The 19,303-nt window shown below is 35.8% G+C and overlaps 1 protein-coding gene across 1 annotated transcript; it reads left to right on the top strand.

Moving 5' to 3' along the window:
* Positions 1-2,084: 2,084 nt before the first annotated feature.
* Positions 2,085-18,696, top strand: LOC126967776 (TBC1 domain family member 22B). Its single transcript, XM_050812465.1, has 4 exons — positions 2,085-2,725; positions 8,261-8,473; positions 11,129-11,395; positions 15,760-18,696. The coding sequence occupies exons 1-4, from the start codon at positions 2,177-2,179 to the stop codon at positions 16,165-16,167; spliced, it is 1,437 nt and encodes a 478-aa protein (XP_050668422.1). The 5' UTR covers positions 2,085-2,176; the 3' UTR covers positions 16,168-18,696.
* Positions 18,697-19,303: the final 607 nt, after the last annotated feature.

The raw sequence follows: 19,303 nt of genomic DNA, 5'->3' as shown, positions 1-19,303 counted from the left end.
AGTACTGGATCATACCCATGCTGTTAGGCAAATCATTGAAAATATGCGGAATATCAACTCATATATTCTAATCTAGCATTGTCGATAACAGCAAGGTATTCGACTTAGTTATACATACAAACTACTCGAAGGCCTTACGAACAAGGGATAGAAGCAAAATATATAAAATTAATCAAAAATTAAAAATATAAGGCCTCGGCGTACATTCAGCGACAAAAAAAAGGAGATTTGATTAAGATTACAAAAAAAGGAATAAAACAAGGAGATTTTCTCTCTCCAAAACTTGTCTAGGCTGTTTCGGAAATGATCTTCCACAGCCTTTGTCACACTACACAATTAAGATTTGCCGATGATATTGTGTTATAGGGTAAAAACCTTATTTCCTTACATCTATACATTTAGATATTTACTTATAAATTGTATTTGTTAGTATGTGTTAGTATTTCACTATTTTAAATAAAAATACAATTTTTTTTTACATAATTTATTATTATTTTCGACATAAGGACCGCCTTTAGCGGTAAAAGCCTCCCCCATTGATTTCCACTCGTCCCTGTCTCTTGCAATTCTTGTCCACATCTTTCCTTCTGTTTCTACTATGTCATCACTCCATCTCTTATTAGGCCTACCTCGATTTCGTTTCCTATTTATATGGTACCAGTTCGTGGACTACTACTTTGGACCATCTTTTGTCTTTTGTTATTTGTATATGTCCAGCCCATTTCCATTTTAAACGTAGAACAGATAAGGCTGCATCTTTTGTTTTGGTTTTCTTTCTTATTGTGATATTTTCAATTTTGTCTCTTATTCTTAGCCCCATATAACTTCTCTCAATTCCTCTCTGACAAACTTAATTTTTTTCTAAGTTTCTATTGGTTAGAGGCCATGCCTGACAAGCGTAAGTGAGGCATGGCATTAAACAGGTCTCCATAGCTTTTGTTTTATGCTTCGTTGGCAAATTTGATTTGAAAATTTCCTTCATCGACTAGTATTTATTCCAAGTGCTTTTAGTTCTACGTTCTATTTCTTTCTCATTGCAAGATTTGAAGGACATAACATGCCCTAGGTAAATGTAATCGTCAACATATTCATAAATTTCGCATTAAGACTCATAGGTACCTGTTCTCTGTTACTCATTATTTTTGTCTTGTCTTGATTCATTTCTAGGCCCACTTTCTTACTTTCTTGGCAGAGTGAGTTTATCATGAATTGCATTTCTATTGGGTCTTCTGAGAATAATACAATATCATCTGCAAACCTGAGGTGTGAGAGAACTTTGCCGTGAAGTTGGAGCCCTTTATCTTCCCAGTTTAATGCTCTGAAGACTTCCTCTAAACCAGATGTAAAAAGCTTCGGTGATAGAGGGTCTCCTAGTTTTACTCCTCTTCCTAGTCCTTATTGAAAGATTTCGAAAAAATAATAGCAAACAGAAATGGTATTGGGGTTTAAGGCTATTAATTATTGAAAGACAAAAATCTTATAGCAACAAAGAGCAAATTTTTTAATGTTTGCATTCTACCAATCATAAAGATGCCAAACGTGCGCCATTCCAAAACACATTTAAATTAATTTCTATTTGCCAACGTGCAAATAAAACAAATATCTACATTAAGAAAAAGACCGAACAGATACAGGACGTAACTCTAAAAATAAATAGGCTAAAATGGAAGTAGTTGGGACACATGGTCAAATGAAATAATAAATGGAGGAAAATAATTACACATTGGTTCACACAGACTAAAGGGAAATTAAAAGGAAAAAAGACATTCAACAAAAAAGATGGGACGGACCTGATATCAGCCAGGCAAGTTGCCGCTGTTTTTGACGGACTTACACTAAGTAAAGAAGCACCAAAAACGCGAATAATTTTAATTGTCAAATACATTTATGACAGTGCAGTAGTATAAGAAACATTGTTGTATATCTTTTGTCCGAATAAAAGGCTTTATTATTACGATTGTTGTAAGAATAAACTCGTTCATGCACAATAACTTCATCCTACGTCCTAGAGTCTGTATACTGATTTACGTGTTCTGTCAGTGTCAAATTTCAACATTTGAAATTTGTTGATAAATGTCAAAAATTTACCAGTGTCAAAATATAACTTTTTACTTTTCATTGTGTTATTTATTTGTAGTAAAGAAGTTATTTATGATGTCTCTTACCTCAAGTTATTATGGAAAGCTACCCTCCCGAACATGACAAGAACAGTTTATTGTCAGAACCATTTTGGAGGACTCCACAGCGAGCCTTGCCCGGAAGACCCCATCAAAGTATCCAACCAAACAAGGTTATGTCAGGTTCGTCATATCAACAGTTTCAGGCATCTGTGAACGATGCCTGGGACTTGGGAGACGATGAAATAATCTCTGGTATAGCAGATACCAAAATATCAAAGGCCATATCGCATACGGTAGCTTTAAATGTAATAAATTCTCATCGCAATAGCACTAGGAACGTAAACAAAGATGACGTCAAGAATGTCAGTATCAATGTCAAACCACAAGAAGAAGTGGAAGAAAAGAAATTTGAATTTAAGAAACCTGGAGGTTCCGGTTCTTTCCGGCACTACCCTGGACGACCTAGACCTGTGCGCCCTTCAACACTCATACCAACACAAGAAAGTAGTGAGTCAAAATTAGAAAGATTCCAACAGTTACTGAACTATCCTGTTCTAGATTTGGATGAGTTAAAGCAGCTGAGTTGGTCTGGTATACCAATCAAGGTAAGTTGATTGATTTATTGAGAGCTTAGTAATTTATAGTAATTTTTTTCTTGCTTGTTTTAAATAGTAAACAAATATGGTGTACAGACAAGCAGAGATAATTCATAGAGATGGAGATCATTGAATGAATGACTGACCTGAATATAATAGAACAGAATAGTGAATGAAAAGTATTGGGTAGGAATAATATGACAAGTTAATTTAATAGTTTTATTATTCGGATTCCGTTTATACAAAAATATGCATATTTTATCTTTTTTTTTAATAAAAAAAGCAAATATGGGATCAGGAGACGTCCCTCAGGAGGGAAGTACATTATTCCAATTTAATAATAAACTGTTCAGTAAGATACAAGATGGTAATACTTACAATATCAAAATAATTAAATAAAGCTTATCAAAAGTATAACTTGTGCCACAACCAAAGAATTACCAACCTAGCTATGAGTTGCTACTTTGTGTTACTATAAAGCTCATTAACTGTATAAATTTTTTTATTTAACTAATCTCATCCTTCATGTCAGTGATTTTTATCTTAATGACTAATAAAGATAAAGATAGCCTTTAGCTCTAGACATTAGTTATGTAGTAACATGTTTATTTTTTTATTTTATTTCTTCTATTTTTTAACAATGTGTCTAGCTTGTCCACTGACATAGGCCTCGTCTGAGACCTTCCAGTGCTCTCTCTCCCGCGCTTCTCTACTCCAAACTGGTCCAGTAACCTTCTTTATGTCATCTTCCCACCTTAGTATCTGTCTGCCTCTCTTTCTCTTAGCATCTCTCGGGTACCAATGGGTGAGTTTCTGTGACCGCTTGTTTGGGCCTCTGATCATATAACCCGTCCATTTCCACTTAAGTTTTTTCACAGTTTTTGCTATAGGGATCACCTTTGTTTTTTCCCTTATGTCCGTTAGTCTTTCTCTGTCCTTTATTTTTATGTCCAATAGGCTCCTCTCCATGGTGTTTTGGCATACTTCCAGTTTTCTCATATTTTTGCTTGTAAGGGCCCAGGTTTGGCATCCATAGGACATACATGGTGTTATGCAGGTGTTTAAAATCTTGCCTTTTTCTAGTGCTGGAATCTCCTTACTTTTCATGATCTCCTTCAATGACCAATTGCGTTTCCAATCCTTTTATTGATCTCTTTATCCATTTGATTCGTTGGGGATATTGTCTGGCCTAGATATTCATATTCATCCACATACTCTGCGCTTGTACCTCTTAATTCAATTTTTGTCTTTGGTCCATTTGTCATGACTTTTGTTTTAGATGTATTTATTGTCAACCCAACTTTTGTGCTTTCCTCCTCTAATTGATTGATCATTTCATGTATCTCTGTGGGATTCTCACTCAATAGTACTATGTCGTCTGCAAATCTTAAATGATGTAGATATTCTCCATTTATGATAAGACCTTTTCTTTACCAGTTAAGAATTCTGAAGATCTGCTCTAATACTGCTGTAAATAGCTTTGGTGACAAAGGGTCCCCCTGCCTAACTCCTTTCCGTATCTCAAATTCTTCACCAAAGGATTCCAATTTTATTCTTGCCTTGCTGTTTTTGTATATTTGCTGTATTATATTAATATATTTTTGTTCTATGCCTTGGGTTTTTAGTGCTTCCCAGATGCTGTGGTGTTTTAAGGAATCAAACGCTTTATTAAAGTCAATAAATGCTACATAATATATCTTTCTAAATTCATTATACTTCTCAATAATCTGTTTTAGTGTATGTATATGGTCCACGGTTGAATAGTTGCTTTGGAATCCCGCTTGCTCAATAGGCTGGTTTTTTGGTCATGTGTGCTAAGATTATTTTTGAAAATATTTTATATAAGTTAGGCATAAGGCTTATAGGTCTGTAGTTGTTCATCTGCTCCTTGTCTCCTTTTTTATGTAGTAGGGTAATTGTAGTTGTTTTCCATTGCTTTGGTATCTCCTCAGATATTAATATATTATTGAAAATATCCACTACAGAGTCTAATGTGGCCTCTAGAGATGATTTTAATAATTCGTTTGTGATTCTATCCTGGCCTGGAGCCTTCTCATTTTTTTGGGATAACACAGCTTTAACTACCTCTTTCAGAACTACTACTTCGGCAGAACGTTTTGTACTGTTTTGTTTCCATCATCTTTGGTGAATTTTATTGGATTGTCATCTTTATAGAGCTGTTGATAAAACTCTGTTGCAATATTAATTATATCTTTTCTTTTTGTAATAACTTTATTGTTGTTATTTTTTAGTTTTGGAATCCAGGTTAATGAGTCTCATATTTCTCGAAGGGCTTTTTTCACTCCACCTGTTTTTTCTATATGAAATCTGATTCTGTCAGTTCTTATCATGTTTCTGTGTTTTCTTATGTTTTTGTTTATTTCTTGGCTTATGGGCGCAATTTCTTTCTTATATGTTTTCCTATCTTCCAGTAGTTTTTTTCTGTTCGTCATAAGTTTCCTTGCTTGTTCTCCAATTTTGTCTTTTTTCTGTGGATTTGCTCTAAGTTTATTGCCCAGACTGATAAGCTCATCTTGTAAGGCCTCATATTTGTCCTGTACAGATTTCTTATTAATTAGTTTTTGTAGATTTTGTTTTGTTAACTCCATTATTTCTGCTGGTATCTCTTGTTTCAGGAAGTTAGTAGGTGTTATAGTTGGTCTACTTTTCTTTGTCCCAATATTAGCAAGTGCTCCACATACCATTCTATGATAGGTATTGAAATTCATGTGGTTGATTGTTTCAACATCTTGAAAGGTTTTCTGGTCCTTGGTTAATATAAAGTCTATTTCGTTCTTTACTTTCCCACAGGGTGAAATCCATGTCCATTTTCTATTATTTTTTTTCTTATAGTATGTATTCATTATTTTTAGGTTATTTTGGAGTGCTAAGTTCACTAGCCTTTCCCCATTATCATTTCTCTTTCGGTTGCAGTAAAAGCCCAGACTATTTTCTTCGTCTCTAAATCTTGAACCAATCTGGCCATTGAAATCTCCCATTATTATTACATTTTTAAATGTTTTATTAAGGCATGTTGTTAAGTCCTCATAGAATTTATTCTTTATTTCTTGCTTTGCTAGGTCAGTGGGAGCATATATATGGAACTTTGTATGTGGGGATTTTTATGTTCATTCACTTCTTAATGACTAATGGGCATTTTCAATAACCTATCTATCCTTAGTTTAACTTACTAGAGGTAGACAAATCTATCCTTTTTAACGTACTTACATTACAATAACCTATCGACACATATCATTGGACAATAACTAATAATATAACTATATTGGACATAACTATGGATAGATAAGATTTTGTCATTAAATGGTGATAGCAATATATCCGTAACTAGAGATATGTTATTGAAAACAGCCGTAAGACAATTTAGGAAAAATAGACTATAGCAGTTGATAGATACATATTTTTTTTTTAATTATTACCTAAGTCTTTTGCTAAAGAAGAGTTACAAAACTAAGGGCAGCTAGTTGAAAATATCCTCTTTTTTAGACTTTGAGATTAAAAAACTATATGTTACATAAATTATGCATTAAATTCTTTATTATATGTGATTAAGGCACTGGCAGAATGACAGAGACAGATCATCTTAATGCCTTCAGCGCTATTAACACCCTACAGCTGTATTATAATATCTTTATAGGGCTTGTACATGATAAGGACTATCATCAGCCCAACAGTCACAATATGAGCTGAGCCACATCTGTAACTTAAGGTAATGGTAAGGTGTAATGAGACATATAGTTTGTCTCTGTATTTCTAATTACACAGACATTCAATCTGAAATTGAACAGAACAATGGCATCATTTATTCATGTCAGAAATAGGTGTGGTTGGTGGTGTCTGTGATAAACACTGCACAAAAAGTTAATTCTACTGATAATTACCGTTTTTTGTTAATTGTTTTTGTTTGACCCCATTACTGTTTTCACTTAAGTACTACTAAATAGAGTCTTAATAGCGCAAAAAAAATGTTTGAGAGCTGCAGCGGGAAAAAGACCCCTTGAAAGCTGCAGACCCGTATTTAAAAAATATAACTTATTAACAATTATTGTTGAATTATACCTATTTGAGTGCTGTATGTTTGTTCGAAAAAATTTTAGCAAATTCAGTAAACAGGAAAACACTTCTCTTTTCCCATCCAGGGACCCCACCAAACTACAAGTACCTTGCTGTAGAACTACATTATTTCAGAGAAACTGTTTTTGTATGTGCATAAATATCTATAATCACATCCCAAAAATAATAAGAGAGGTATCGTCAAATAGGAATTTCTCATCTAAATTGAAAATATACCTTAGTAAAAACTGCTTATATTCATTAGACTAATATTTTCAACTAAAAACTTGACTATATATTATATAATACTGCTAATAATCTTTTGTTAAATTGATATTATTGTTACTAATGATTTAGAAATGTATTTTATAAAATTTGCCCGTCATAAATGTGGCAAACATGTACCTTATAATATTTATGTAACATCAATCTAACATGTTTATGCAAATAAAAACTTTGACTTTGACTTGAAATACGCAAACAGTAAATGTGGAATTTTGATGTTATGTCAGGAGGTGAAATCTGCTGCCAGTAGTAATCTGATCACTTATAACATATGAGGTAGAAGATACAGAGAGAAACTTCTCTACTAAGAGCCTATAAATTAAGCCAGTCGGAGATAATTTGATTGTCTATAATTCAAGTAGCTCTTTGTTGCATGTGGTCAAATGGAAGAAGCTGGTACTGGGTTAAAAACATTTTTGCTTATTCCACTGAAGCCCGTCGGTCAGCTAGTGTGCTTCATTTGAATTAGAGTTTGTTATTTGTTCACCAATTAGTTTAAAACAAATTGTTAGTTTAAAAATTAATCAAACCATTTCCGAGATGTATAAATTGTTTTATCATAAAATTATAAAATTTACAGTTGTGACATTATTCAGGACATTAGGATTTTATTACATGTATAGATATATTATCTCCGTAAAATCTTTTCGTCCAAAATACCGCAGTGTCTCAAGATGAAGGTTTTTTACCAGTGTGTGCTGCCAGTGATGACATACGGAAAGGAGATGTGGTCGCTAACTATGGGCCTTAAGAGGAAGCTCATTGTCGCTCAGGGCAATGGAGATGGCTATGCTCGGAGTTTCCCTGCGAGATCGAATCAGAAATGAGGTGATCCGTAGGAGAACCAATGACACTGATATAGCCCAGATGAATGTGAAACTGAAGTGGCAGTGGGCAGGTTACATAGCTCGACAGACCGATGGCCCATGGGGCACTAAATGTGTTAAAATGGCGACCGGTAGACGTAGTGTTGGTAGGCCCGCCGATAAGATTGCCAGAATGGGTTGGATGAGGGCACCGCATGACCAATCATCTTGTTCAGCAGTGGACCTCTTCCGGCTGATAATGATGATTGTGATAGATGTAATATATCTATCATTTAGTGTTTTGTGGCACTAAAACAACTCATTCTGAGTGTTAATTCTCAATAATAATCAATTTAGTTATAACATAATATTTCAAATTCAGGCGAGAGCAGTGGCATGGCGATTACTGGCAGGCTATCTACCTGCAAACACAGAACGACGGACTGAAACATTAGAACGAAAGAGGGCGGACTACAAGCATCTAGTGAGACAGTACTATGATGCAGAGAGAGAGGAAGATACATACAGACAGATTCATATTGATATACCGCGTATGAGCCCTCTGGTAGCATTGTTTCAACAAATCACTGTCCAGGTATAATTAGACAATATTTAATATTTTCAATAAGGTGCATTGGGGTAACTTTGAATACAGGGCAAGTCGGTACAATTTAAATAACTTATTTCGTGTGCCGAACCGAGCAGGACGTTCATCTGATGGTAGTTGATACGCCCTGACCATTACAATGCAGTGCCGCTCAGGATACTTGAAAATCCCAAAAATTCTTAACGGTACTACAATTGCGCTCATCACCTTGAGACGTAAGATGTTAAGTCTCATTTGCACAATAATTTCACTAGCTACGGCGCCTTTCAGACCGAAACACAGTAATGTTTACACATTACTGCTTCACGGCAGAAAGAGGCGCCGTTGTGGTACCCATAATCTAGGCGGCATCCTGTGCAAAGGAGCCTCCCACTGGTAACTTCTAAACATTGTGCAATACTCGGTATTGTTCTAGCCTTCGTCAGTTCATTCAGTCAGCAGTCTCCGCCTATAGATGTGTTGCGCTGGTTGAGTGTGCTGTAACACAAAAAAAAATGTAACTTTTAAATTTTATCCGGACTTACACTTTATCCGAACTTACTCTGTATATACCCCACTAGTTTATAATTACCAAAAAATGGGAGCATGTAGAATAGAAGGGAGTAACTGTGCAATCTGTTTTTTTTTTCAAATATAACAGTAAAATAAATATGTACATAAAGCTCTGTTCAAACTGAAGCTACTATTGCGCGGGACGCGGGACGGAAGCTCTTTTCTATATTTATCTACCTACACCCATGCTTTAAATCCTCTATTAAAGATTCTGAAACAGTTAGCTTATTGCCAACATTAACACACCCAATGTTCTAATAACCATTACATCATCCAAAAGAGTGTTGTAATGTTGTACTGAATTTCATTACAACACTCCTATGTTTTTTTTATCCCTTCATGCGCAAAGAGTTTCAACATACAGCCACATTCTTATTGCTCGATGCGTGGTATCTGTATGAATTTCAAAAAAGAACATTTTCGTTAAGCGCGCTCCACACTCCCAGAACGTCGCACGCCGTAAAAAAAAAAGTACGTTATTCGAATCCCCGCCATTTTTCTTCGATATTTTTATTATTTTGTTTACAAAAAATGAGCGATTCATTTTAAACACTGCAAAAGAACATTATATTCGAGTGAATTTTAATTATTGCACTATACAAAATGTAAATTACTACTAAAATAAATAATTGTTTCATTAATACTTAGTTTATTTGTATATAATCAGTAATGAATGATATTAGGTAAGTAAGCTAACTGTTCCAGAATCTTTTAGAGGATTCATATTCTGGGTGTAGATAAAGTCTTGTATGCAACTGTTGATAATTAGGTATTAAAACACTCATGTGATACTATTCGCTTATACTCGGCTTCGCCTCGTGTGATAAATCCACATTCGTGTTTTAATAACCCTTATTACACAACAGTTGCATAAATAACTATTGTGTCACTGCTCACTGGTCATAAAATGGCGGCTACTTCTAGCGTTTGCGCATGTATGTAGCTCTCGTGTTCCATTTTGCATATTTACACTACTAAATCTATCCTTTATTTTCTATGTTGTGACAAAATTAAATAACTAACTCTACGCGCAATTTCAACTTGGTAAAAAATTGCAATACTTACATTAAAAAGCAGAGTTAGTTATATAATAAGAATTTTGTAATTACGAGCTTATATATAGTTGTTTTCGGGGCCAATCTCCAGATGGCGCTAGTTTTCAAATAGACAGCTCATAATGCGTAGAGAGGTCTCTCTTTTCCCTATATATTATTATACTCTTTGGTGTCAACTAACTTGTATGGACGTGTTGAAATTGACGTGAGTAGTCGCTTGAGCTAGGTGATACCTACTTGATAAATCGCTCCGCGGCCTGCGCTCGGGTGCGCGGACTAAATAGGAACTAAATGTTGAAACGGGTCATAATCGATTGCATACGAGAGCAAGTGAGATAGATATGGGATCGCGGGTTGTCGGTTTACCTTGCCAAAAAATTTATCAGGATTTAAGCCACGGCCAGGGATTGGTCAGTAGGCTCTAAGATTATTATAGCTGTTAAATTGCGAGCATATGTTTTTGGAACATTACATATTTAAACAATTTGTTATTACTTTTTAAAGTGATAGCCCTCACTTTGCCATTGCTTGGTTGTATTGTAACACACATAAATGAATTTGCAAGAGACTGTCATAATCATAATGTTAACACCAGGAACATAAGACATAAACTTATAATGCCTACTAATCGGCTAAGTCGAGTTAGTAAGTCTTTTGTGGGGCGATGAATACTCATAATAAATATATATATACATATATATATATGTGTGTGTAAAAGTATACACTTTTACAACAAGATACCAGAAAATGTTCAAAACAAAAGTATTACGATATTCAAAAGAATTGTTAAGAGGCGTTTGTGGGGTAAAGGTTACCGCCCTCAGGCTATTCAATAATAAGTTTAATTCTACAATAATACTTTGTAAACATATTTTAATGAAAAAAAAAGCCCGCTGAGTTTCTTGCGCCCATTCTTCTCAGGTGTGAGGCATTCCTTTTGGAATGCGTGGTAGCTTTTGACTTTCAATATGTGATGTCACATCCAATTTTGAATAAAAATATTTGAATTTGTAACTGACATTTTTTTACGTTTCAGGTGATCTTCGAGAGAATCCTATATATTTGGGCTATCCGGCATCCAGCTTCAGGCTACGTCCAGGGGATCAATGACTTGGTCACTCCCTTCTTTATGGTCTTCCTCCAGGAAGCTGCTCCGGACAAAGAGTTAGATAACTTTCCTCTAGACTCTTTGACCGAGGACCAGAGAGATATTATAGAGGCCGACTCTTTTTGGTGCCTGTCAAAGTTTTTGGACAGCATACAGGATAATTATATATTCGCTCAACTAGGGATACAGTATAAGGTTTATATTATTTTCTATTTTTATTGTGTGCACTTCTATTGTGCGCTAAACATTTGTTGGGAATGAATAAAACTGAACCACCGCCACGCTCGGCTTAGTTGGGCTCGTTGGGGAAAAGTTGCCTCCTGTTTGAACTCAATAATAAATTTGGATAGTTATATCGATATTACGGTACGCAGACGTTTTTGTGGGCCTTACAAGAAAGCTCATAGTCGCTAAGAGGGAAATGGAGAGGGCTGCTCCGAGTTACCCTGCGAGATATAATCAGAAATGAGGAGATCCGTAGGAGAAACAAAGCCACCGACATGGCCCAAATGATTGCGAAACTGAAGTGGCAGTGGGCAGTGCACATAGTTCGACGGAAAGATGACCGTTGGGGCAGTAAAGTCCTCGAATGGGCGACCAAGTACCGGAAGACGCTGTGTGTTTAGGCCCCCCACAAGATGGACGAGATCGTCGGTCCATCTTGTGATTCTTGATCTTGTGATCTCGACCATTGACCACATGGTCAAGATCGTCGGAATACGTTGGATGAGGGCAGCGCAGGACCGATTGCCGTGTAAATCTTTGGGGGAGGCCTCTATCCATCAATGGACGTCTTCCGGCTGATGATGATGATATATCGTTAATGATCCAAATGATGGCATTTTTTAGATATTTAGCTAATAATCAATTAAAAGTAGGTAATAATTTTATATTTTAGTTAACAGATGGATCCATTTTTTGCACTTTTCTTGGGATGGGTATAAAATGGTAAACTCGCGTCAGAACACGTGGCCTGATCCAAAATTCGTAAGACAGTCGTTGGAGTTATGTATGAAGGATTTATACTTCTAACTAATTATAGTTCGGCTATTTCGACTTAATGATCATACGGTCATTGGACCAGTGGTTGAATCATTGTGATTGCGAAGCCGAAACACCTCGAGGTCGAGGGATTGAATCTCAGCCGTGAAATATTTTTACAGTTTAATTATTTGATTTTTAGGCTTTGTCATTAGCGAAGACTCTCCCTAAGGCGATAGTTAAACTTGTATTTATTTTAGTTTTTACTTCTGTCGGCACTCCCGGATTGCAAACCGTATTTTTTTTAAATGTATGTATTTAAATGTGTGTGAACCGATTTGAATAATTCTTTCACTGTTGGGAAGCTACATTATCCCCGAGTGCTATAGGCTATATAATTTTTTCAAAAAAAATTGTAAAAAAAGGTGTAAAAATACGTATGCGAACGACATCGCGGGGTATCAGCTAGTATATACAGGGTGTCCCAAAACTCAACGATAACCTGGTACCGGGCGAGAGGCCAAGGTATACCAGTTATGAAAAAAATAAGAAAAAAAATCTATGTCACTTAGTCAAGCGATGACAGTCATTTTTCGAAAATGTTAAAAATTTGACACCCTTTGTCGCATTTTTAGGTACTGTGATCGCAATTTCACAATTTTACAGTTATTTTTTTAATAATGTTATCTCAAATAACAGTGCTATTAATGGTAACCACAAATGAAAGTAACAATCATTGTTAACTAAGTAAAATAAATTAAATTTTGACGAGTTATGGTTTATAAAATTTATGTCAGTCAACTTTGACACTCTACGTTGGAAAAAAAATGTTCTACACTACCTATGGCAAGTTTTTTTAAAAGATGGCCCATTTAGTCTAGATTTCAAAATAGTACAACACTTGCCCGGTTTCTTGCCAATAAAACTGCTATTTCGTATTTTTTGCGAAAGGAACTCATGGAAAATTTAATCAAAATAAAACGGTAAATTATCGTAACACTTTATTATCCTAAAATTAAAGCAGATGCTCAAATTGTTTCCCTCCAGCACGAATACAATCTCTGCATCGCCTCAGAAACGACCTGTTCACCAGTCTTGCAAATCTCCTCGCATTGATTTCTTCTGATGCTGCATCAATTTTTGGCGCAATTCTGTTACATTTTGAATTGGTTTTGAGTAGACCTTTTCTTTTATGCATCCCCAGTAAAAAAATCTACTGGATTCAGGTCTGGGGACCGAGGGGCCATGAAATTGGTCCAAGGCGTCCGATCCATTTACCGGGATATAATTCGTTTAAATATTCTCTTACAGGCCGGGCATAATGTGCTGGGCAACCATCTTGTTGATACCACATTTCTCTGTAGATGTTGAGTGGTACATCTTCTAGCAATGTCGGCAAATCATTTTGAAGAAAATGCAAGTAGGTGGCGCCATCTAAATTTTCAGTGAATTCAAATGGTCCAATTATTTGACCATTTAATATTCCTGTCCACATGTTGACTTTAAATTGGTATTGGGATCGATCCTCACGCATCAAATGCGGGTTTTCCGTATGCCGACTATGAAGGTTATGTAAGTTTAAATAACCATCTCTTTTAAATGTCGATTCGTCAGTCCACAAAACTTTATTTAGAAAATCCGGATCTTCACGAATTTTCGCTAACATGGTTCTGCAGAAATCAACTCTGGGTGCGTGATCACGTGGTAACAAGCTCTGCACACGTTGTACATGGTAAGGATGAAAATCGTATCGTTTTAAAATTCGATGTGCGGTACTCTTCGCCACACCCGTTGCAATTTCAATCGCACGTACTGAGGTACTGGGGTCATTTTCAACTTCAGCGTCGTAGTTTCCTTGAGGTCTCCCACCAGATGTACGAGCACTGGGTAATCGTCCTTCCGATAATCTGGGTGCCGCTCCACATTCGGGTACCTCTCCCGATACAGTCGAGCTGCCGCAGAGGCATTACAATGGCACTCACCGTAGATAAGATGCATATTCTTGCGGTGTGTACAAATGCGGCATGTTGTTCACACACAGTTTGCACAGCACAAAGTCCAAAAAACAAAGCCAGAGTCGTCAAGTACGGATAGATTATCAAGTCCAGGGTAACACAAGCCAAAGTCGATAGTACGAAAGTAGCACGATTACGAGAGATGCGCAGTAAATGAAGAAACGATGCGTACTAAATGTTATTGTTTAAATTTTATTATGAACGACTGATGAGTCGTTGTGAGTGAGACGGATAGTGACGTCTCGTTTTGACAAATACCATAACTACTATCCATTTCTTTTTATCACTTTTGTTCATTACAAACAATGGAGACTTCGAACTTTTCAAACAAAAGAATATCAGGTTTTTTTTTTTTACTGAGGGTGATCCCTACACATAGCATACGAAATAGCAGTTTTATTGGCAAGAAAAGTGGCAAGTGTTGTACTATTTTGAAATCTAGACTAAATGGGCCATCTTTTAAAAAAAGTTGCCATAGGTAGTGTAGTACATTTTTTTTCCAACGTAGAGTGTCAAAGTTGACTGTCATAAATTTTATAAACCATAACTCGTCAAAATTTAATTTATTTTACTTAGTTAACAATGATTATTACTTTCATTTGTGGTTACCATTAATAGCACTGTTATTTGAGATAACATTATTAAAAAAATCACTGTAAAATTGTGAAAATTGCGATCACAGTACCTAAAAATGCTACAAAGGGTGTCAAATTTTTAACATTTTCGAAAAATGTCTATCATCGCTTGACTAAGTGACATAGATTTTTTTTCTTATTTTTTTCATAACTGGTATACCTTGGCCTCTCGCCCGGTACCAGGTTATCGTTGAGTTTTGGGACACCCTGTATATATATATATTGGTGTAATGCTTGTGACTTTGCAATTGTTAACTTAACAGTGAACAATCTATAGAACTATATTCTAAGCCACTTTTTACGCTTAGTGATATTAATAGAACTTTATTTATTAGAATTTAAATCATAATATCGTAGCATAAGTATAAATTTTGCCAACCTAATTCCTTACATAATTTATACGTATAGATAGAGTCTCTTGCTGCTAACCGATGAAAAAAGGCCAGGTTTATTACTTTAGTGTGCGTGACAAGCTACGTCTGACATTTGCGTTAGTGTGCGTGCATTGCTCAAAAAAGAGGTTAACTGTCAACCTCAATAAACTTATTGACATCTGACGTTTTCACATCTGTCATAGTCTTTCAAGACGTATAATGGCTGTTCCCAATATTCAGTCTATCTCTTACTGGAGATAAAAATCGTAACTATCGTTGACTTTTCTGTCCCAATAAACTTATCGACGGTAACTCTCCTTATCCGTACACGCTGTCTGTCAATGGGAGGACGTATAGCTTACCAGCGATATAAGTTTGTATGGAAATTGCAATTCACGCATCCCAATATAAGACGATAAGAATGAGTTATCAGGTATATTGGGACATCTAATTACTGTCAGTAGAAGGTAGTAATTTATCTCTATCTATAGATAGTATATTGGGAACGGCCGTAAATCATCTAAGTCTACTTCTAATGAAAACATTTTCGACAGGTAAATCAACTGAAGGAGCTTATAAGGCGCATAGATTTACCGCTCCATGAGCACCTGCAGAGCCACGGGGTGGACTACCTCCAGTTCTCATTCCGGTGGATGAATAACCTTCTAACGAGAGAAATACCACTTCCGTGCACGATACGTCTCTGGGACACATACTTGGCCGAATCTGACGGTTTTGCCATTTTTCAACTTTACGTGTGCGCCGCATTCTTACTACACTGGCGGAAAAGACTGATGCAAGAGAGAGACTTCCAGGGGCTCATGATACTGTTACAGAACGTTCCCACTCAGAACTGGACTGATTCAAACATAAGCATGCTCGTCGCAGAAGCGTATAGGCTGAAATTCGCGTTCGCGGACGCGCCAAATCACTTGCACAACGCGGGAAAATCTGACAGATGACGCGGCAGTCTGTTGTCTTTGGTTCCGTGAAAAATAAAAATGCAGGCTAATGCTCTCGTGAATAAGATCCAAAATTATTGCGGTTATCTATCCTAATATTCATTGATGTATTAATGTATAAATAAATTGACGTAACAGTACAATCTTAGATTAATGATTGGTCTCCGCTGCGCTCCAACTAGATAGTCGGACAGGCATAGACATTTTTTTATGGCAATTAGGGATGAGACGAGCAGGACGTTCAGACGATGGTAATTGATACGCCCTGCCCAGTGCCGCCCAGAATTTTTGAAAAACCCAAAAACTGAACGCCATTACAAGTGCGCTCGTCACCTTGAGACATAAGATGTTAAGTCTGATTTGTCTAGTAATTTCTCTAGCTACGGCGCCCTTCAGACCGAAACACAGTAATTACACATTACTGTGTTTACTACTAAGCTAGTGGTCCCGGGTTCGAATCCTGGTATGTGCAAGCATTTATATGATGAATATGGATGTTTGTTTCCGAGTCATGGATGTTTATATGAATTTATTTATGTTTAAATAAGTATATTTTATTAAATATATCGTTGTCTTGTAACCCATAACACAGGCTATATATGCTTAACTTGGGGCAAGAGAATTCGTGTAAAAAGTGTGTTAATATTATATTATATATATCAATATTATATATTATATTATTACTGCTTCACGGCAGAAATAGGCGCCGTTATGGTACCCATAATCCTAGCCGGTATCATCATCAGCAATTTCATGTTCTATCAAACTTTTATTTAATCTATACTAATATTATAAAGCTGCAGTGTTTGTTTGTTTGTTTGAACACGCTAATCTCTTGTACTACTGGTCCGATTTGAATGATTCTTTCAGTGTTGGGTAGTCCATTTATCGAGGAAGGCTATAGGATGTGTTTTTTTTTTCAAAATTAGGGATCCGTAATAAAATTGCTATTTAACACAAGGTGTAAAATCAAAAACCTATTTTTGCGTGCGCTGCAAAAACTATTGACAATAGAACAAAATGATGTACAGGCTATAATATAGGCAATATTTTATTACTTATAAAACTATCGCGTGAATTATACTTTATATGGCAATACAACGTTTGCCGGGTCAGCTAGTTTGAATATAAAATAACATGAACCGCATGTTAAAAAATTCGAAAGATTCCACGCACACAAGCATCTAATAGTTGCCGTAATAAAAAAAAGCTATTGCTTTTAGGTAGTGCGGTATCTAGTTGTAGCGCGGCGGAGACCAATCCTTAACATAAGAGTACATTAATTAAATGAAATACTAATTTGACAGTTCACCGAGATGTCATCAATAATGGTACTCTTTCTAGACAAGATCGACAGAAGAGATACTATGTAATTCGTCACATAATCGTCACAAGTGTTTGCGAGACTGGGCTATTTTCTACTGGGTTTTAGAACCACCAGGCACTTGTTTGTTGAAATATTAACTTAGTTGATATTCGAAGATAATCTCACAAATTAACCGAGTATTGGGTCCCATGCACTGGCATATTAAAAACATATAAAAACGATGGCATGATTACAACAGTAAGAAAAAAGGAGACAGGTAGTGTTGCCAGCTGCGCGTACTTACATAGTATTTCTCAAGTAATTTTTTTTTTATGAAAATAAGGACAATACAAGACGAGCAGGACGTTCAGCTGATGGTAATTGATACGCCCTGCCCATTACAATGCAGTGCCTCTCAGCATTTTGAAAAACCTCAAAAATTCTGAACGGCACTACAACTGCGCTCGTCACCTTGAGACATAAGATGTTAAGTCTTATTCGCCCAGTAATTTCACTAGCTACGGCGCCCTTCAGACTGAAACACAGTAAGTACACATTACTGCTTCACGGCAGAAATAGGCGCCGTTGTGGTACCCATAATCTAGCCGGCATCTTGTACAAAGGAGCCTCCCACTCAAGTAAATTGAAATATAATTTGTAATTTTTAAAGTGACGAACCTCACTATTAATTACACAAGCTAAATTAATAAACATTATTTATGAACGATGCGGGACTTTTTATCAACGATATGTCAATCGAACGCTTGGCTCAGTGCAAGAGCACTTGCATGGAACGCGAGAGGTCGCGGGTTCGAGTCGCGCATCGTTCATAAATTTTGTTTTCAAATTGAATTTGTGAAATTGAAAAATAGTTTGAAATATTCTTATTTGATAATAAACACTTGGGTGTAAGTGTAAACATTACTGACTATCAAAATACACTCAAGTATATCGTTTTCGAGTGTCACAATGCCCTGACATCTTTGGTTGATATATTATTTCTAGATAACAGTATATAAGGTAACGGGACTGACTGAATTAGGCAAACAGCAGGGTAAAACTCTGAAATATTAAAAAAAAAACATACAGGCCTATTCCGATAAATCTTATGTTAAACTATAATTTTCTTTATTTATATGTTTTGTTAAAAATATTAGTTAGATTTAAGTTGTGTTTACAAATTATCGTTTTATCTAAGCCTTTAATAAATATATGGGATATTTCTAGCACAGTTTTATTTTTGTCAATTTCAAGTTTAGCATCTAGCTTGGTTACTGTACCTACTCCCCCCTCTCTTTCTCCCTCTGAGATATCAAAGGAAATATCTCCACCGTTTATGACGTTCTACATATTACATTATAGTTCTAAAAAACCTTTTTTCTAAGTAGAATAAGGTAAGTACCAAACTTGTATGTATCGTATATTATTATTAATTACTTTGAGAAAAAAAAACAAGCCTCTATGTACGTATAGCATATTAACGGATCTGTTTTGTTGCACTCAGACGAATTCACGAGAGCAGCATTACTTAAAATCTATACTAATATTATAAAGCTGCAGTGTTTGTTTGAACGCGCTAATCTCTGGTACTACTGGTCCGATTTGAATGATTCTTTCAGTGTTGGGTAGTCCATTTATCGAGGAAGGCTATAGGCTATGTTTTTTTTTTTTTTCTAAATTAGGGATCCGTAATAAAATTGCTATTTTGTAACACAAGGTGTAAAATCGAAAACCTATTTTTGCGTGCGCTGCAAAAACTATTGACAATAGAACAAAATGATGTACAGGCTATAATATAGGCAATATTTTATTACTTATAAAACTATCGCG

This window comes from Leptidea sinapis, chromosome 13 (genome assembly GCF_905404315.1).
Source record: "Leptidea sinapis chromosome 13, ilLepSina1.1, whole genome shotgun sequence".
NCBI lineage: Eukaryota > Metazoa > Arthropoda > Insecta > Lepidoptera > Pieridae > Leptidea > Leptidea sinapis.
This window is presented reverse-complemented; position numbering and strand designations above follow the sequence as displayed.